The 20962-nt window shown below is 43.6% G+C and overlaps 3 protein-coding genes across 5 annotated transcripts; all 3 read left to right on the top strand.

Moving 5' to 3' along the window:
• Positions 1-762: 762 nt before the first annotated feature.
• Positions 763-9298, top strand: LOC112889309 (protein GLE1). Of its 2 annotated transcripts, XM_025955879.1 has the most exons (15): positions 763-1439; positions 1524-1670; positions 1754-1903; positions 2151-2265; positions 3118-3266; positions 4401-4572; positions 4826-4991; positions 5568-5665; positions 5805-5875; positions 6810-6891; positions 7488-7583; positions 7891-7974; positions 8188-8316; positions 8464-8586; positions 8657-9298. In XM_025955879.1, coding segments are annotated over exons 1-15 (1806 nt in total). In that variant the 5' UTR covers positions 763-1437; the 3' UTR covers positions 8879-9298. The 2 variants fall into 2 exon arrangements, with proteins under 2 accessions (XP_025811664.1, XP_025811669.1); XM_025955884.1 differs by lacking the exon at positions 763-1439 and having other exon boundaries at positions 1548-1672.
• Positions 9299-9429: 131 nt separating this feature from the next.
• On the top strand, positions 9430-12486 carry LOC112889322 (rhodanese-like domain-containing protein 11, chloroplastic). The gene is made up of 10 exons (XM_025955895.1): positions 9430-9705; positions 9792-9911; positions 10195-10302; positions 10405-10501; positions 10674-10713; positions 10802-10876; positions 11333-11420; positions 11515-11582; positions 11952-12024; positions 12117-12486. Exons 1-10 carry the CDS (start codon positions 9589-9591, stop codon positions 12198-12200), a joined length of 870 nt encoding a protein of 289 aa, XP_025811680.1. The 5' UTR covers positions 9430-9588; the 3' UTR covers positions 12201-12486.
• Positions 12487-13441: 955 nt separating this feature from the next.
• On the top strand, positions 13442-16812 carry LOC112889722 (serine/threonine-protein kinase AFC2). 2 transcript variants are annotated; one of them, XM_025956483.1, is made up of 12 exons: positions 13442-13653; positions 14298-14487; positions 14623-14649; positions 14741-14894; positions 14979-15027; positions 15124-15238; positions 15429-15520; positions 15657-15813; positions 15897-15961; positions 16039-16136; positions 16232-16334; positions 16408-16812. In XM_025956483.1, exons 1-12 carry the CDS (start codon positions 13555-13557, stop codon positions 16555-16557), a joined length of 1299 nt encoding a protein of 432 aa, XP_025812268.1. In that variant the 5' UTR covers positions 13442-13554; the 3' UTR covers positions 16558-16812. The 2 variants fall into 2 exon arrangements, with proteins under 2 accessions (XP_025812268.1, XP_025812277.1); XM_025956492.1 differs by lacking the exons at positions 13442-13653; positions 14298-14487; positions 14623-14649; positions 14979-15027; positions 15124-15238 and having other exon boundaries at positions 14731-14894.
• Positions 16813-20962: the final 4150 nt, after the last annotated feature.

The following is a 20962-nucleotide window of genomic DNA, read 5'->3' as shown; positions in this document are numbered from 1 at the left end:
GAAATGAGAGAGTAGTATTAAGCTAGGATACCACGTTGCCCAATTAATTTTAGAGGTAATTAAAATCTAACTGCACTTAAGGCTAGAACATGTTTGGTGGTACTACTGGTACAGTTGTGATCTTCGCACGATAGCTTTCCAAAGTGGAAGTGGCACTAAACCAGTGGAAATGCTGTTTTGCGCAAACTAAGAGACTGCAGGCGTGCAGGATGAAATCTATACGCAGCCTGGGTTAAATATGAATTAGAAGCTTGGTGAAGTTATTCTTTGCTGCTTCACCGGTTTTACCTTTACTGCTAATCTATTTTTGAGTCATGATGGACTCTTGCAAGGCGGATGAGGCTATGCGGCTGTGCAGTGGGCACCCTACAATTTCTAATCGATGTTCCTATATTTAGTCCAGTAGATCATGTTACTTTTCTTTATTATGTATGGGTTCCACATTTCTCATGAATATGACGGTTTATTTTTCCGAAATCGGTGTTGATGACCATGATGTTTGTCTTAATCTGTTCATATATTTGGGCATAATTAATCCGAAACACCGAACCGAATTGACTGAGACTGAAATCGAAAAATTTCGGCCATAAATTCGGTCTTAGAATTTAACTAACCAAATTAAGTCGGTTAATTCGGTTTTAAACCTCGGTTAACTGGAAAACCCAAGAAAGCCGAGATATACCAAATGAGCCCAGTAAAGTTACGGCCCAGCTCAACAACACCTCCAAACCCACCGGCCGCCACCCCTTCTCCCGACCCAAACCCGCGCGCCGCTCTGCTCCTCCCGGCACCCGCACGGCCGCACCGCTGCTCCGCCCGCCCTCCAGGCTCCCGCACCTTTGCTCCGCCTCGGGACGCGCCGGGCGCCGCCGCCGCGGCCCGGGCCTCCCGCGCCCCTGCTCGGCTCCGGCGCAGCGTGGTGCGGCCAACCCGCTCCCGATGCCGATTTGTTCCGCCCTCGATGTAGCGTAGCGAGGAGGGTGACAAGGCTGACTGCTGAGAGAGCGTCGATTCGCATCCGTTTCTCCTGTTGGCCCGCCGACGCGCCTGTCTTCCTCGCTCTGCTCGCCGCTGCCCCCGCCCCGCCGCACGCCCGCCACCCCCCCCCACCCCCACCCCGCGCATTCTCTTGGGAACGCCACAACCAGGCCCCGGCTGCCTACCCACCACATCATCGCCGTAAATTCAATCCCTCGATCCCTGGGCGTGCCCAGCTTTTTTGTTTTTGGGGCCTCACCGCTGGTCACCGCTCGCCATCTCCCAGCCTGCTCCAATTCGTTTCGGATTCCTTTTCTATTTTTGAATTCACCCTGCGTCGCTCTCGCTGCCTTCGTGGAGAGGCGCGCGGCGTACTTCTCACGCGACGACCGCAGGGGGTCAAGGAGGAATCTAGACGGCCGGGGACGCCCAGTGCCACATCGCCGGCCGACAACCGCCATGTAATCCCGCCCCCGGTTCCCGCGCCCTGCTGCCTCCCTTCGGTTGGTGTTCGTCGCAACTGACCTTCCTCTGTCTCCTCACAGGGGCTTCGCGCGCGTGGAGCTGCGGTGCCCCAGGGCCCTCGACCCGCGCCCGAGCTGGACGCTCGGCGACGTCCTCGCGGAGCTCGACGCGCTGGACGCCACCCGCCGGGCCGCGCCGCCCACACCCCTGAAGCAGCCGCCGGATTGGTGTCTCTCGCTTGCCTATTTTGCTTTGGATTTGGTGTTTTGCCTTCACATGAGGTTTGACGAGTTTTGTTTGCTTAATTTAGGGCTAGCGATGGCAGTGCGAGACAGAAGGCCTTTGTGATGCGGGTTGATGACGAAGACGACTCAGATGATGAAGACGATATTAGTGATGGGGAGTCCCAGGCTCTTGTGGCCACAGGAGCAAGGTTCTCGTGCAATGACCTCGAATCCAGGTGAAGCTTGATCTGCAATTGAGTACATGTAGCTGCATTTTCCATGAAATATGTGTTCTGATTTCTATATTACCTGGAGAAGGAGGGAATAATTGTATGGAAGATTACTTCTGTCATAGGAAAATCTATAAAGCATAAGGATCCCATTAGAAGCATGTGTTTTTGTCTTTCCAAAACTGCAGAAATTTGCCTAGTGACTTTATGCATGGTGTAATTTCTTAGTTACATTCATTTTGTTTCTTCACAGTGATTCAGACGATGAATCAGGTGGCCGGGTTGCACCGTACCTCTTAATGGAGAAAAGGAACCTAGAGAAGAGCATTCTTCTTGAGCTGGAACGCGAGCATCATCTCAAAGTTCAAGTACACACTGGTCATTTTTGTAATTAACCATTGAATTTTTGTTATGTCATCATTGCAGCTTAGGTTCACATGGTTCCCTTTATGATTCACATTTGATACTATTCTTTACTGGTCCAAGCTATAGAATGTGGATACTTGCACAAGCTCTTTTTATGTTTTTCCAATTGCTCATTTTACTTGTATCTGGAAAAAATTGTACATCAAGAAACCTGAATGTAGCATGTTTGGATGGATGGATAGAAGCACACCTCTAGGTTTCAGATGTAAATTGAATTATGATATGTATGAAAATATTAGCTTAGTTAGTTCTTTGTCGATTTTAACATAATATTCAAATATAACACTATTTTTATGTCAAACTGAAAACACTGACATTCAAGAAGAAAGATAGCAGGGAAGCAAACTTACTTAGTTTAGGTCATCTCCATGTTATATCATGTTCTAGCAGATGCTGATGTGCCTGTACCGAGTACCATACAATTGTTGGTTTGTGGAGTATACAAAAATTGTTCAGGTTTTTAACAACCTTGTCAAACTAGGCAAAATATGCCATACTACTTCTGGAAGTATGAAAGGCCAAGGCACTGGGTTCACTTTGACATATTTTTCTTGGTTGATAGAACAACATTAGTTATTTTATTCCAGTGAATTAAAACATTCCACCAGTATTTCAAAGGTGTCAAGCGATCCAAGGTGAGCTGTGTATGCCTAGGCACCGCCTTTGAAGCATGTCGTCCCACTAGTTACAGCATTATCTTTCACCCTTTCCTTGACCATGATGGACTATTGTTGGACCCCATTGTTTATCTTGTTGAACACTTGTCTTGAGCATGTATGATATTTGCTCTTCAGGAAGAAGTCAGAAGTAAGCTATCTGCATTGGAGGCATGCCACCAAAATGAAATCCAGAGAACAATTTCTGCGTTTGCTCGACTTCAGAAATATGCAGAATCAAGAAAAGAAATAGATAGAAGACTAGACGTACACTTCCAGAGAAGAATGTACGTACTTCATTGCAATTTCGTATCTTTACGAATGCCAAAGAAAAATTATATCTGTTTTACTGAGCAACATTTGAGACTCAGCATTTCTAGTACTATTCTTAGTATATGTATCCGAAGTAAGCTTCACAGTAGCAGGTTATCTTTTTGTTAGTACCTGTTTTTGTCAGCAATGAGCTAATGACTTACTTCACTAATATAGTAATATTGATTGCACTTTAAATCTATTCCGACTCCATTTATTACATGCAAATCTGTTTCACAGTAAATGTCATTATGGTCTTATGAGTTGCAAATTCAATTTATTTATGTTCCAATCAATAGTCTGAAGTGAAGAGTGTATGCATTTAGATGGCTCCTGGAACTTGCTTTCAGTGCACTTCTTTACACAATCTGAAGACAAGCTGTACTTATGCGCACAACTCTTCTACATTATCTTTATTAGATCGACTGAAGGAACCATGCCGATAACGCTGCTAAATTTTTGAGTTCAATGCTCCATTGTTACTTCTTCTATTACTGTATCCCTCATAATCAGGTCTTGTGTTACCTTGTGGACTAGTGCCATTTGTTTTTTCAAGTACATGGTACAGTAGTTGTGTTATAATTTATAAAATTTGTTTGCTGTGTTATGATACGGTTATTTTTTTATTTTTTTAACATTGTACATTGATGTGGAATCTGTGCCTATTGCATTGTTTAAATTTTAACATTCCAACTCATTCTTCAGATTCAAATAAAATTTTCAGATTACGCTCTTTAGGATTTTAGATAACTATTTTTACTTTTTAGTTGATGTCGCAGCGTATACTCCCTCTGGTCACAAATAGGCTTGTGCATGAATTAAATTAAATAAGCAAAGAACCACGGTGCCTTCAAATTATACTTGCATTAGGAAAGATGGTTCATTCATTTATCAGAATAATACCATTCTATTACCGGCAATAAGATAAAAAGAGGAGAAGATGACTGGAAATTCTGCCATGTTTTGTGCTCCTTGAAGAGGAGCTGAGAAATCTAAAGGATGGGTTACAAAAGCAATCAGCTATGTTGTACAGCTGCAACTCTAGCACCTTAAAGTTTGACAATCTTCTATTAGCTTCAATATCATGTTATCCTATTCCTTTCTTGTAGTGCAGAAGTACTCGACAGACACTTATCTATGGTCCAAAGGGATCATGAACAGAAATCCCAGATTGTAGAACGTCGAATAAGAGATGATGCAGCTCTTGAAGAAGCTAAAAGAAAAGAGCAAGCTATCAAGGAAGAAAAGTTAAGGCAGGAAAGAGCCCGGCAAGATTCAGAGGTCTGTTTGCTCAGATTTGTTGATCACACGATCTTTTTTCTGTACATAACTACACACCATTAAGTATGTGGGGGCTTATGATCTTTGAGGCTTAGTCCATTATTGTAATATCCGTGTTTGTTTTTTCACCCTTCAGCTACTCCTGTTGCCTTTTGTTTTGCAGATTTTCTCGCCACTAAATTTTCTTTACTTCACTGGTAGTCACTTACAGGCTGTTTGTAGCTGATAACAAAGATCATCGACAATGATGCAGGCTAGGCAGAAGGAAGCTGCAAAATTAGCAGCTGAAGCACGGAAAACAGCATTTGAGGCTGCTCAAAAGGAAGCGGCAGAAAAGGAAGCTGCAGAAAAGGAGGCTGCCAAATTGAGGGAAGCAGCAGCTTCCCAACCTAGTCAAAATTCTCAGGATAATATTGCAGGTACTCCTTGCATTTAAAGAAATGATTTGCAAACTAGATAGTTCTAGTTCTGTATGTGGAGCTGTTCTAGAGTTCTGGTATATCAATTTGTGTATGGAAAAAGTTCAGTATCTGTTGGGTCAGCACTTGGTTACGGAAATTAGAGTTGTAATTAACTAATTATACTTTTTAAAATCATATATGTCTACGTTATGATAGTCCATTCGTATGTTTCTAACTTTCTGTTTTGGAACTCATCAGATGAACAGACATCTTTAAGTTGTCTTTATTGTGCGAAGCCTATCTTCAGCCCTTGCACTCACCAAACTTGACCTTATTTTATGACTTATGATGGGGTTATGTACTGGCACCAGTGATACCTTGTACTATTCTAGGATCTAACCACAAGATCAGAAATCTACAAATTGCAAGCTTGTAATATTAACGGTCCATTTTCATGGGATCTAAGAAATCATGCCAATGATTCTGCAGTGCTTATTATCATCTATATATGTTGTTTATTTTCCAAACACTGCTTGTCTATTTTATCATGATTTATACGGCAGAGTATTGTGATAACTTTTTCTTTCATGCTAGGTATCAAAGTTTTTGCCGATAAATATGCATTAGAAGCAGAATCACGGAGGCGTGCATTGGTACACAATCAAGTGCCAGAAAACATTCATCTCAACAAGGTCTTTATTTCCTGCTGAAGCTTCTAATGTTTAATTGCAATTTTGAACAACTTGTTGAAATGACTGTTCCCTGGCCTACGATTTGATGTATAGATGAGTATGTCGCTAACTGTACTCTGGTTTACATAATATCATGCAGGAATTCAGCAAATATGACCGACAAATTGCCAAATCCATAGGTAAACTTATGCCGACCACTGACAGTGTCAGGTTAGTACATTACGATATCTTAGCTTGATTATGGTTGCATAAACTACATGAAAGCTACGCTATTGTAATAACTGCGAACTGAGTTTATTATGTAAATTATGAAATTTAAGAACCATAAGGTTAAATGCTAGTTTAATAGTGTCAAATTTAATCTTGAAACTAATTTCACACTTGGTGGGTGTCACATTTTTTTCCTTCTAATCACCCTGCATCGCATTATGATGACTAAGTTGTTAATGTAAACTTTCCAGGTATCATGGTTTTGTGTTATGTGCAATTTTTTTTGTCTTGTAGCTCAATAGTGATGAAGTAGGTCTTTATCACAATTCAGAAACGTCTGTAATTAGTTTGGATTATAATACTGCTTATCTTGAAAGTTGGTTGACAGCAGCAGGCATGTGGTTGATCAGTGTTATTGCTTGCAAGAGAAGAGATGGCTGTTCCTGTAACTGAATGGTGTATTGATCTGCTTTATTTCTCAAAAGGACAATGCAAATATGTGCTTGATGGTTGACATGCACGTAACTAAATGTTGTGTCGATTTCAATAATTTTTGGGAAGCTTATAATAACGTTGCTTGCATTGTGGCTAGAATACTATCATGTGTAGTTGATCACATTGCCACTAGAATGATTTAGTTATTATCTTGTTTTGTATCATCTTGTTTTCAATCACTTTAGCGTTTATCTGACGCGGGTTATAGCATCTTTCAGTTCCAGATAGGCACTTCAAAACTGTGGATGCATATTGCTTGGACCTAGTGCTGTTAATTGCATGAGCATACTTCCATGGTTTCTGTTCCTGCTTTATTTTCCACTTACTCTCCTTTTATTTAGTACAATTTGTTACACACGGTGTGAAAAAGATAGTGATCTTGCTGTTCATAATATCCGAGCATAATTTGATTTCCCAGTTGCATATTATTTTGTTGCAGAGCAAGGGCTAGTGAGCTTATTAAAGCTTTAGATGGACGAGATTGTCCCCGTCCAATCGCATGTTCTCTATTTGCAAACAAGGTAGCTACTTTATATTTGACATATAATTTTCCATTAAATTAGCAGCATTGTGCCATTGCCAGTGTTCTATGTTTTGGAATTATTAAGTTTTTTTCGTGACTTGTAGCATACATTATCAAGAGCGAACATTTTGAATTATGTGGGTGTAAAGCATCTGTACCTGTACTACTCCCTCTGTTCCAAAATATAACCTGTTTGTCTTTTCTTAGTTTCTTTAATAGACAGGCTCTTTTATGAGCATGTTCGTTTCCCATGACTCCCACCTACTAAGTACTTAAGGATCAATGATTCACATGGTCATTTCACACATTATCTATCTTTTGCTCATGTTTAAATGGCTTGTATTTTGAATTGGAGGGAGTAGTAGCCAGTGATATGACTTCAGTTACTTCAAAGGCTGTTTTACTGTTGAGTGTACCTTCCATTCAATCGCCATTAGGACCTGAAGGCTTAAACATCTTCAAAATCTACTCTTTGGGATATCTTGGCCTTGTTATCAACTAGGTTTCATAACCCTGTGTCTATCCTTATTTTTATATAATGAAATTCTGGTTAATATTTATATTCTCACATAACTGACCTGGTTTGCTTTGCAGATCATTTCAATTGTCAAGAGTAGAAATACAAAGGACAAAACCTTTGGAAACTTGGCCTTTGCATGTGGATATGTCATGCTATTAGTCACAAACCAGGTTTCTTCTCTTCATCCTCAAAATATAATCTGCCTTAGTAATTATTCAATATTGTTATTGCTACTTTGGCGGTGTTAGTTTCGTAGCGATATTGTACTGTAGTCAACTAAGATTCTGTCAACCTAAAATTTTCTGAATAGGCTACATTGACAACATCTTATAAAAAGAAATTTTCTGAATATACTACATTGACAACATCGGTCAACCCGACATTTTCTGAATATACTACTCTTGAAATCTGTTGGTGTATTTTAACAAGATTAACATTGAATCTTAATGACCATATCTGATGTGTCTGCTTGCTCAGGTACCAGATGCAATGGATTATCTTCTAACTGAGTTCAACAGAGTTTGCATGTACACAGTTCCAAAGCATCTGCATGCTTTGAATGTAAGTCTGAACTTAAAACTTAATGAACTCTGTAACTCTTGTATCAGATGTGATAAGATATACACCCAAAAGTTATAAGCAATGCTCAGAATTTTTTCTAATGCACCTTTCACCATTGGGCGCATAGAGTTATGCAGCAGGCTGTGTCATGTACAATTTTCTAGAGTATTATGCTAAGCTTTCGATTTTCTCATGGTATCTGTAATTTTGTAGGCACAAGCACGTAATAAAGATTATTATAGATTGATAGGTTACCAGGAAGAAAATGGACAACTTGAGAGCACTGAAAGTTATTTAACATATGTCGTTGCATACGTCAAACTGTATGCGGCAATGATTCAGGTGTGTACAGCTCGTTTCTCACATTATTGTTGCATGCTTGCTTTTACCTTCATCTATCTGGTGGTGAATGTTCCTATGTAAGCCTTTGCTCGGTAAACTGATTTGTTGCAGTAGAACAGAAACATGACTGCCTGACTTCATTTACAGACTGAAATCAAAGGTGTACGTCATCCTCACGGCTTAGCCGAGGGATGGAAGTGGCTTGCAATGTTCCTCAATGCTCTCCCAGCTACCACAGCCACTGCGTGTGCTCTTCATGCTTTCCTCAAGGTAAAAATTCACTTGAAGACCCACAGCTTTTGTGTGCATGTTGTTAACTGAAATTCTTGTGCTCTTTCAGATGGCGGGTTTTGCACTTCACAAAAAATATGGATCACAATTCCTGAAAATTCTGGATGTGATATCACGGTGCTTTTTACCAGCCCTGAAAGATCAAGGCAACAAAATGCAGTCCGAGGCTGTCAACAATCTACAGAATTATCTGAATGACAAAATCTACCTCCAGGAACCTGAAGGGCAGTACCTTGTTCAGCAACTACTGTCCAAAGAGTTGTTCATGTGAAGATTAAAACACCAGATCAGCTAGGGTACGTACACATAATCAGTCACGATCATTGCGTGTGATTAGCTCCAGTTGACAGTTGAGCCTCCAAAGGCAATTGGGGTTTGCAGATTAACTGACCTACATGACTATCAGCATCAGATCGTCCCCAACAATATTTAGTTATTTATTAGATATTCCCCTCATGTATCCCGCCAAAGACGGTATATAGCATAGGTTGAGGCTTCACTGTTTGTTGTATGTCTGGACCCTGTATCGAGGCCAATTCTTGTATTGAGGGCAATTTCGCCTTCAGTTTTAGAAGAATTCTGTACTGGACACTGGATTCGTGTGGACATTTGAGTTTGTTGTCTTGTAGAGTATGCTTGCAGCTGATCGCTCAAAGTTCTCTAACATAATACTATGATGTTAGACAGTGAATTGTTCTCAAAGGGTCTTTTATAGAGGGGCATATGATGTTAAATGGTGAACTGTTGTGCGTTCATTTTTTTTTAGTGGTGCGTTCATTTCTACCCAGAATCGCATGGCCGGATAGCCTTTGTGCTTTATCCAGTCGTGCTAGAGCTTAACGTTTCTAGACTCGTCAAGTCCAGGGGCTCCAGGTCCCACCGGTCTGCAGTTGCAGCAGTTTTGCAATCTCCTTGACCAATTGCAAACGCTACGGAGATAACGCTCGACCCGTGCCTGGATTGGAAGCAGCAACGGCAAAAATGGCAGCGCCACCTCTCGGCCTCGCCCGCCGGTTCGCCGGCGTCTTCACCTCCCCGGCCGTGGCGCATTCCGGCTCCCGTCCCCGGGGTCTCCGTCCTGGTCTCCTCCCTTCAAAGGTGCGGGCTTTTTACTTGAGCATCCTCCTCATTTGCTGTGCTCTCTGCTCTATTCCCTCCTGAGGCACGCCGTTTTGTGCGTGCAGAGATGGAGCGGGGTGGTGAGAATGGGGGCGGTGGTCGGAGGCGGTCAGGAAGGTGAAGAGGATGAGGAGCTGAGGCAGGCCAAGGAGCAGGCCGCCGCCAGGAGGCGGTGGGAGACCCTGGTGCGGTTCATTCATTCATCTCTCTTAGGAATATCTTGTCTGCTCAATTTGTTTGCTTTATTCCCTTGTGGAAACTGAGGATGACAGTGGTGCACATTTCTTCTGAAATATCTTGGTTCGAAAATGCGCCGTTGATTTTTTTGGGTTTTGCCTTCTTTGTTCTCGTGTAAATGCAATGTGTTTGAATTCTGCACCATGGAATTATGTAATCTTTGGTGATGTATCAATTTTGAAATTCTGAGCTGCTGTTTACTTGTACGACTGTGGAATGCTCTGCCTGAAGATTAGGGAGCAGAAAATTAAAACCCTTACACCTAGGGAAGCTGGCTATACATTTAAACTGACGGACAAGGCTCTTTTGGATGTCAGGCCCTCAAATGAGCGTCAAAAGGTTGTCTTTCTGCCAATCATTTTGAAATATATAAAACTCTCGTTTCTGGTGCATATTGTTTTCTGTTCATCCTTTTTTATGCCAAAACTGGTGTGGTTGCAGGCCTGGGTGAAAGGCTCTACCTGGATTCCTATATTTGATGTGGACACATCGGTTGATCTGGGCGGACTTAGCAAGAAAGTCAGCAACTTCGTAATGGGTATGCCACTAGTTACCATCTGCCTTCAAATTGTGTCCTGACTCTTGCTCACAGTGTTGAACTCTTGCGTCCAAACTTGTCTAGCTTTCCACATGGCTTTTTTCTTTTCTAGATTACTCATTGAAGAATTGAAGGCTTCAATGGACTAAACTATAGCATGATTGTTGCATAGGTGGCTGGTGGAGTGGCAGCTCAACATTGTCATTCAATAAGTATGCTTCACATCAACTGAAATAGGAATTATCCTGTTATGATCCTAGTGGGATGATTGATTTGACTGATCATAGATGAAATTGCTAGGAACTTTGTACAGCAGGTTGAGGAGAAGTTTTCAAAAGATACAGATATAATACTAGTGTGCCAGAAAGGACTTAGGTAATTTCTTATTCTCTTCTGAAGCTTGATTTGTTATTCATGTGAGCCAAAGCACATGCATAAATTTTCACCTTGCTTTCGTTTGGATAGCACATTCAGTAATGGATTCTTCATTGCCTTTTCTGGAGTACTGTCTTGGTGTTTCAGTGTTTCTGGATCATTGGATAGAAAGCCATCTACTGTTTTCCCTTTACATCAGCTCATGCATCTTTACATCCTGAACCATTTGTGCTAGCAGTCTTGTATTTGTGTTGATAATTTGCTTTCGTCCTATCACTTTTCCTGTCGTTGCTCTGTGTAAGATTCCATGTTATCTGTGCTATTGGTGTTGCATAACCATGTAGCCTGGAGTTGTGTTATTTAAGAACCACTGCAGAATAAACGAGAGCTTCTGTGCATAATTTTTAAGGATTGTTGATTTGTTTTAACTTTCAATTTCCTTCGAAATGTGGACAGATCACTTGCCGCTTGTGAACTGCTGTACAATGCTGGTTTTGAAAATTTGTTCTGGGTTCAAGGAGGTCTGGAAGCCGCTGAAGAGGAGGTAGCACCTTACAAAAAGAGATCACGTTGATTCCTTCGTATGTTTTTGCCTTGTTTTTTGAGCATATACCAAATCCGCCTTCCTTTTCCTTCAGGACTTTGAGAGGGAAGGTTCTCAGCCTTTCAAGCTTGCTGCTATTGGAGGGGTTTCTGAATTTTTTGGGTAAGTTCTGGGCCTGAACTTCGCCAGCTGTTGTACTTTGGCCAAAATGCCTATTCAAGCTGTTCTTTGGGAACAAGAAAAATCAGATTGCTGGTAAAAGATACTGTAGTGAGGTACTATGTGCTTGCGACTAACTTTGAAACCTGACAGGTCAGATTACACCACATTGCACATGTTGTTGAGCATGATATTGTTTTTTGGCTTATTTCCCCAACCTTTCTGAAATCATGCCAAATATGTTTCAGCATTATATAACAGTTATTCCATCACTTATACGTCACAAAGCAGTAAAACATCTGTGTTTCAGCATTCTATAACAGTTACTGTAAGACATAAAGGAGTAAATTGTTTGCGATCTCTTCCCTCCAGGTGGACGGACCAGCAACGCAGGCAGGCTGCAAAGGAAGGGCTGGGATACCGCCTGGTCTTCACTGGCCGCCTGGTAATTCATCTCAAGAAGATGGTCACTCGAGCTAGTAATTTTTTTGCAAGGGAAAGAGGGGATTTAACATCTTGTTTCTCCTGTAACTCCAGGTCGGAGCATTGGTGCTGCTTGATGCTCTGTTCTTAGGTGCTCAAAGGATCGGCCCTCTGCTTCAAGAACTGCAGTCCCGTTGATCTCCTCAGGATGTTCTTGTTAGCATTCGAGGCAGTAGCGTTCAGAGACGCCAAGCATGCTGTACCTGTTCGTCTGAATTCGCAATAGGGCTTCACTCTTCAGAGGCAAGCCTGCGGATCATACACGGGTTTTATTCTGGTGTCATAGATGCAGATAGTGCTGTAGCAGAAATGTGAAATATTTTTTTGTGCGTGTGTATGTGGAAAGAGGAGAGCTTGACACTAGCGAGAACGCATCCAGTGTTACTGCCTCTTAGCAATTACCGTGTTACCAAATTTAATAGCATATATAACGAAAAATTCATCATATAAATGGATAGAGTACGCAAGCAACTACCATCACACATGACGGTAGTTGCTTGCGTACTCTATCCATTTATATTTTTTACTTGAACCTCAAACTTTGCATGATAGTAATTGTTTGCGTGCTCTATCTATTTATATTTTTGGATGAATTTTCAATGCACCAATACAGATGTTATTAAATTTGGTAACATGGTAGCACCTTTTAACACTAAATGTGTTCTCTGACACTAGCACGGCAAAGGAACAAAATTTTCTTTGTGGAGAGAGGATTGATGCGGAATATTCCTTTGCGATGAAAGAGCATCAGTTCAGGTGCCATCCCAATGACCCAACCCATGAGCCCAACCAGGGTTTATCGCCCAAACCACGGTCGCGCGCCCCCCAACAACCCACTTTCTCACACGTCCCCACTGAGCAGGGGCCCCTATAGATTCTGGGCCCACATGCCAAGCTCACGGCCTCATCGGCGTAGGCCAATCGCTGCTGTCCGGGCCAACCCGGCGACCTGGTCCGAGTTTCCCATGGTTTTTCGCCTTGGGTTTGGTCTACCAGACGAAAACCGAAAAAGGAAGAGAAAATAATCGACATAGCAGTGGGGCTCGACAATGCATACCTCCACAGACAGGTGGTCCACGAAAATTTTGACCCCACGTGTCATTGATAAACTGGGTGCAGAAACCAGGTGCCCGGAAAGGTTTGGCTAAGGCACGTACAACGAGGGATGCGGCAACCGCTCTCTCACCGATGCGTTTGCCAGCGCTCCCTATAGACTCCCACTGACATGTAGGCCTAAGAGCTTCACGTGGGTCCTACGGCCGCACAGCGTCAGTGACACACAGCCTGTCATCGCGTGTACACGAGCGCCGGTGTCCGATCCTTTCCCACCTCCACCACCCATCCCCTGTCGCCTCGCCATAAAGACCGGGGGCGCTAGGGTTAGCGCGTCGGAAATCAATAGCAATTGCGTGTTCCTCACCCGCACGCCAACCGCCGCCGGCTAGCCGCCGATTCGAGGGTTCGTTCGGGGAGGAGGCAGATCGGTTCCGCGATGGAGTGCATCGCCGAGATGCCGCCCGCGCCGCTGGACCGCCGCCCGCGCAAGCGGCAGCGTCTGGGGTGGGACGTCGGCCCCGCCGGGATGCATCAGGTATGCCTCCGATCCGACTCGGTGCTTCGGTTAGCCTTTGCAGCCTCGCGGGATCTGTCGATTACCGGTGGTTGCCCGCAGGGGGTGTCGATTTTGCATGTGCTGCGCGGTTGTCGGTGCTGTTGTTTTAGGGTTAGGTTGCTGATCTATCGAATAACAGTACTCGCCGCCGTCGATTTAGTTTCTGTGGCGTTGGTCTATCGTAGGCCGCGGAGATGCTCACTGTTCTTTAGGTCAATTTTGGGGTTGATTTGTTTGTGCGTGATGCGTGCTCGTATGGTCACCGTCGCTCTTTTGCGTTGAATATCATTATTTGTTAGGATTGGCATGTGTTAATCTGTACAATCATACCGGCTTTTCATATTTTGCTGCTTTTTAGTCAGTAATCTGCTTAGGAATTATAGGTAATTTATCTACTTACGAATTATAGGTAATTTATCTACTCAGTGCCAACGGGTTTGTGTCAATTGTAGATGAATTAAGTGCATGATTGAAGGTGACTCGGGAACTGTACATGATTTTACCAACTGTCATGGGACACCTAACTTTCAAATTTTTTTATAGAAACTGGCGTTGGACTTAATAATGATTTGGTTGCTTGATGAGCTCAATTAGATGGTTAATTTATTTTTTCCTGTATGCAGATTCAGCTTGGACTTTGTGGGCAAGAAGTTGTGAATGCCATAAGTGCTGTGGCATTGGGTCTCTCTTCAGGTGGTATTGTTTCCTCTCAGCTCAACCAAGGGCAGACTCGTGACGGTTCCCCTCCACTGAGAGAAGATGACAAGGATGGGCATTATGTTTTTGCTGTTGGAGATAACCTCACACCCCGCTGTAATTACCTAATCTAATTCTTCCTCTTCTTTTGGCAACTGGCTAGTTTGTTATATTGCCATGGTGTAACTTTTTGTTGCCCCCACAAAGTTGTATCTGTGATTTGTTCTTATGGATTATTTTTCATGTCTGCAGATAAGATCAATGCGAAAATGGGCGAAGGTCAGTTTGGATGGCTGCATGTTCTGAAACCGTTGATACATAACTCCTAGGAGTTATGTTCATAACTGAATGCGTCTCTGGAATACATCAGGTACCTTTGGCCAGGTGTTGGAGTGTTGGGATAAGGAAAGGAAAGAAATGGTGGCTATCAAGATCATTAGGGGGATTAAGAAGTACAGGGATGCTGCAATGATAGAAATTGGCATGCTCGAGCAGCTTGGTAAATACGATGAAAGTAGATCCAGGTGAGTCTCTGGTTCAGTTAGCACTCTTCTGTGTGCTTTACGTTCATAAGATTGTTTGTATATATAAGCTGGTCTATTTTGCAGTTGTGTTCAAATTCGGAACTGGTTTGACTATCGTAACCATATATGTATTGTAAGTACTTTGTTAGATTATGGCAATTATAACTGACCCAAAGAGATAACCGATATGGTGCTTAAACGTTGGTGAATTTGGATTAATGGTGAGCAGGTCTTTGAGAGGCTTGGACCAAGCTTATATGATTTTCTGCGGAAAAACAATTACCGCTCATTCCCAATTGCCCTAGTTCGGGAGGTTGCCAAACAACTGTTGGAATGTATAGCATGTGTGTGCACAGTTCTTTCTATTACCCCTCCTGCACTACCATGCATATATTAGTCTTGCGCATTATCTTTGCATTGCAGACCGTCATTAATCCATGACTTTTGCTAATTCTTCCTTTCATGGTTTGTTAAGGAATATCTAACATCTATGGGATGTTTATGTATTTACCCTCTCTCTGTACTGTGTTGCAGTTATGCATGAATTGCGCCTCATACACACTGATTTAAAGCCTGAGAACATTCTTCTTGTTTCTCCGGAGTACATTAAAGTGCCTGATTACAAAGTATACTTTGTTCTTTTACTTAATTGATCTACCCATGAATTACCTTTTGCTGTGCCTTCTTATTTCTGTTGTATTAGCTATTGAAGTTTGACAAAAATATATTGTACTGATCCCTTTTTGTTGGTGTAATTGCTAGGTTTCATCCAGATCCCCAAAGGAGGGATCCTATTACAAGCGGTTGCCCAAGTCTAGTGCTATCAAGGTGATTGATTTTGGTAGCACTACCTATGATCAACAGGATCAGAGTTATGTGGTATCCACCAGGCATTATCGGGCTCCAGAAGTTATACTTGGTATCTATCTTGTTTAGTGTAAAGGTCATCCTAATTCAGCCTGATTTTGGTGACTTCTTATGACTGGTGGATCTTCTGTTCAGGACTTGGATGGAGTTACCCATGTGATATCTGGAGTGTTGGTTGTATTCTTGTTGAGCTTTGCACGGTATGATATTGGCAAGCCTTGTTTTGATTTTTGATATACCACAAGTACAGGGGATTTGAGTTACCAAGGTTCTGCAGGGTGAGGCATTGTTCCAGACTCATGAAAACTTGGAACATCTGGCTATGATGGAGAGGGTGTTTGGACCTTTGCCATACCATATGCTTAGGAGGGCAGAGTATGTTCATGTCTATGATCCATGTCAATGTAGTCTTGAGCTTCAGTGTTGTGAGGTCTGGTCAATGTTGTGTGCTCATTAATCCTTGTATGTAGTCGCCACTCTGAGAGATACATCAGAAAAGGACGTCTGAATTGGCCTGAGGGTTGTACTTCGCGGGAGAGCATGAAAGCTGTGATGAAACTGCCCAAGCTCCAGGTAATGCATTGATTCATTCGCTTAAACACCCATATTATCTGGTGTGAGGCTTATTTCTATGTTACATGAGCAGAATCTGGTGATGCAAAATGTGGATCAGTCAGCTGGGGATTTCATCGACCTTTTGCAAGGGCTGCTGAAGTATGATCCAGCAAACCGCCTGACAGCACAAGAGGCGCTGAGGCATTCCTTCTTCACAGAAGGGTTGGAGCGAAGAAGATGATATTCCCTGCAACCTCATCCTTGTTTGACTAACTCTGCTGTGTGCAAACTTCCTCGACAGTTCTCTTATTGTTTTGTAACATAGAGCTTCTGTACATGTAGACCAATCTGTATGTAGTTGCAATGAAGTTTCAAACTTGTTTGAAGCTTGTGCGTTACCTGATGATGCATCACAGATGAAGTCAAATGGGTACATTTGACAAATCCTTACTTGAGTTTGATTTTTGCATCTCATTATTCCTTGCCAGGGTTGTAAGTTTGGTTTGAGCAGAATATGGGTAGGCACCTGGGAATTCCTATAATGCATTCTGATTCTAGAATGACTTGTTGCAAATCACGTCGTATGTTATTTGTCACTTGCTACGCTTGGATCAAGTTAGTAACACAGGAACAGAAGGTTTTAGGACTCGGACCAGAAATATCGGTTGGAAACGGCAATGGGGGAAGATGTAATTTTTTTTTGTTTGGTTCACGAGGAAATCATGGAAACTGAAATTAAGGTCAGTATTTCTGAATCGTGCTCGCCAGGTGTACCCTAATTCATCAGCTACACAACGAGTTGAATTCCACAAACCAACCAAACGGTACCGTAGAACACACGATGGCACCAACGCTCTCTTCTCGTAGAAGGGGAACGACGCAGCAGCTAGCGTCTCGGGGACACGCTCACAAGCAGCGACCTGATTCGCACCGTTGGTCCGTCTCCAACTGGGATGGTGTCACCGGCCTCCATGCCCGCTAATTCCTATCCCGATAGCTCGATTCCGCAGACCAACAAACGGTACCGTGGATACTTGCCACTGGTTCAATCCGCTGCGGTTTTTGGTCTCAGAAAGAGAAAAAGAAAAATCCGCAGCGGTTCTCGTATTCAAATCCGCTGTGCAACACCGAACCGAAGCATTTCCTTTTGCAGCCTCCATCTACATGTATGATGTATCTGCAGCGGCCGGTTGCAGATATCCGCTGGCTCTCGTCGTCAGGTATCAGCCCCAGAGTTCTTCGCCCGTAAGAAGTCCAGAACGCGTGCGCGGTGGCACCAACGCTCGCGCCGTGCCGCCAAGCACCAACATAGTGTTCCACACAGTACGCACGCGTTCCTAGCGATCAAGCGCTACCGTCAGTCCGGTCTCCGGCCCAGTAAGCGATGGCGGCGGCGTCGCCGGCCTCCAAGCCCGCAGCGGCGGCCTGCCTCCTCCTCCTCCGCGGCGCGGGAGGCGGAGCCCCCGTGCAGCCACGTGTCTTGCCTTGGGCTGATCACCTTCCCAGAGTACAAGTACGTCCCGGTCGAGGAGTGCCCGAGCAGGGGCGTGTGGGGCGGGTCCGCCGCCGCTGCGAAATGGTGCTGCAGCCCTCATAGCACGGCATGGCGGACGTCGCCCCCGCTGCTGTCACTCGTCCTTCTACGTGCCGCCGCCCAAAGCCTAGAGGCGGCATCGTCCAGGATCAGATTCTACGGGGCATCATATTTAGGAGCGAAAGCTAGAGGTGCAACGAATGGGCGACGCACAGTCTTACCAATGTGTTGGCCCGATACACTATATGAATAAACTAATATGTAATTTTTCACACGGACATGTGACCATACGTGTTATCGTGGTTCTTCATTTTTGAATTAATGGTGAAATTGATCATCGGTAGGTGAAAAATGTATAGGTAGGTGAGAGTATATGGATACATGAGGTGAATCAACGGCTGGATGAAGTGAAATCAACGGTTGAAATAGGGCCTTGTTTAGATTCCAACTTTTTCTAACCCAACTTGCAAGTACATCACAGGGTTAGAAAATCTTGGAATTCCAACTTTGCAACACAAAATTCCAACTCTTTGAATTGGCCTAAGAAAGACCAGAATGCCCCTCTGTCCACAAGGAAAGTCCACCATGCAGCTGCACACATTGCAAGCATTTGCATGTTTGTTTCAAATGCAACAGTACTCAGTAGCTCAGATTTTTTCCTAATCCTCTGAACAGACAATATTACAAGTTGAAAAACCTGTACCATAGCACAAACCGCATGCAACTTCTGAGCAAACATTTGATACAATCAACAAATATCCGAAAGAACTAGCTGGCTTATAGTATGTGAATAAATAAATCTAAAGTACAAGTGCTACAGGCCCGGCGCAAGCAAGATTATTACAAGTTCCTCTGGAAACTAAAGCAAGTACAAGTCCTCAGGCTCTATTGTACAGGTGGTCAGCAATATAATCACGAAATGCATTCATCTGTGCAACATCTTCAAAATCTGGGACATCAACAGCTTCAGTCTGCTCAATAGAGGCGTCTGGCGGCACATAATGCACATGTTGATCTACCAGCCCAAAGTCATTATCGTCCAGCCCACTCAATCTTATGAAATTATGCAAAGCCATACAAGCAACAATAATCTTCGTTTGCGTTGCGGGAGGATAGCTAGGGATTAGCATCAATATGCGCCACTTCATTTTCAGTACACCAAATGCCCTTTCAATGACATTTCTAAGAGATGAATGGGCATAATTGAAAGTCTCCTTTTTACCTCGTGGTTCTGCGACGTTTTGGAAGTCTTGAATATGGTACATGGTTCCCTTGTATGGAGCCAGGTAACCTGGACGGTTGGGGTACCCGGAGTCCACCAGATAGAACTTCCCTACAGCAGCAAGTACCTGTAAGTGTTAAGTACTTGAATTAGAAATGCCAAATGTAGTAGCACCTAAGACTCTACCTTCAGGTGGGTGAGGAAATTGATCCTTGTACGTAGTCATGGCATCATCAAACACTCTCATATCATGAACACTTCCCGGCCATCCCGCAAGGACAAATGTGAAGAACATGTCAAAGTCACAAACAGCCATGACATTCTGTGTCGTCACGCCCTTGCGACATAAGTGCTGTACAAATTTATCAGCAGGCACTACACAAGGCATGTGGCTGCCATCTATACCTCCTATGCAGTCCTTGAATTCAGGGTTGAACCGAGAGTTAAGCACCCTAGGATGCGGCGTGCTGAATTGTGGGTCCCGAGGTCTAATGATATCGTCCGCAAGCTTAACCACACACTGCAACACTCTATAGAACATTGCGTGTACTGTGCCTAGTGATCTCTCAAATCTGTCCTCAGCTTGCCTAGCTGATTGTGGAGCTCCTACAATCCAGAGGAACATCCCTAAAGCCTCAATAGAGGTCGATTTTGCAGTGTCCTTCAGGCCATACTCATTTGCTAACAGAGTATGCAAACTATAGAACATAGTATTACTCATTCTAAACAAGCTGTAGCATGAGGTTTCATTGGCTAGTTTGTCTTCTACCCATTCCAACCCACTCATCTTGGGCACTCTATGTTCTACCCTATTGTAGAACTTGTCCAAATGGAGGGCATACTGAGAGTACATACCATATATTAGTGCAATGTCCTCCTGATCCTCCTCTGCTAGCATGCCAAAAAAATCCTTCTCCCACAGCTGCTTCCTACGAGCATCAGCATCCACCTCTGCTGATGCTTCGTCTGCTTCCTGCACACATGAAACAAAGAGAAAAAGCTCTAATCAGTACATAATCACATATAGAAAAGGAATGATGTAGCAGAACCTTGCCTTATGTAACCTACTGTCACATGCACACAACGCACATACAGGGACCCACATAACTTAAATATCAAAGTAGCACAACACAAGCAACACCCACAATAAAGTAGCAACAGCACAATAAAGTTGCACAACACATCAAAGTAGCACAACACAAGCGTACACAATAAAGTTAAGAACATCACAGAGTTCAACACCCACACAACCACACACAGGTGCATGCATGGATTAGAGGTTCTAGTTGCCGACCCCAGAAAGGTGTGCAAGGATGCATTTTCTTCCTTCTTCATCTGCTTCCTCAAAAGACTCCATGTCCTCATCAGAACAGACTAACTTGAGAACTCCAATCCAAAGGCGGCTATCTCCAGCTACCCCCAGCTGCCTAGCCATCTCCCTCACTCGCTTCCTCCTGGCTCTCTTCTGTTCCTCAAGTTGTTCCTCTCTTTTCTGCCTATCTGCCCAAATCTGGTTCTGTGATGCAGTCCTGTTCTCTAGAATGACGTTGAGCTCCCTCATGTTGGACTGCATTGCACGCACTGCTGGGCTCCTGGACTTCTTGATTGGGCTGCTGCCGGTGCTGCGAGTGCTAAGGCTGCTGGAGCTCCTCTTGCTGCCACTACTGTGTGGAGTGCTCTGTGGAGTGGTGTCGCCGCCAACTTCATCTTCGTCACTGCTAATGGTCTGTGAGCCTTTGCGGCACATATGAAGTTTCTCCTGTGACACACACCCCTTGGAACATCTTGTCCATTTCTGGGAGGTAGACAGGAAGGCCATGCTTCAGCTCCTTCTGCTGGTCCTGCAACAAAAGCAAACGAATAGAGTTTGTCACAACACTTGCAAAGCTA

Source organism: Panicum hallii, chromosome 1 (genome assembly GCF_002211085.1).
Source record: "Panicum hallii strain FIL2 chromosome 1, PHallii_v3.1, whole genome shotgun sequence".
In the NCBI taxonomy this organism is placed as follows: domain Eukaryota; kingdom Viridiplantae; phylum Streptophyta; class Magnoliopsida; order Poales; family Poaceae; genus Panicum; species Panicum hallii.
This window is presented reverse-complemented; position numbering and strand designations above follow the sequence as displayed.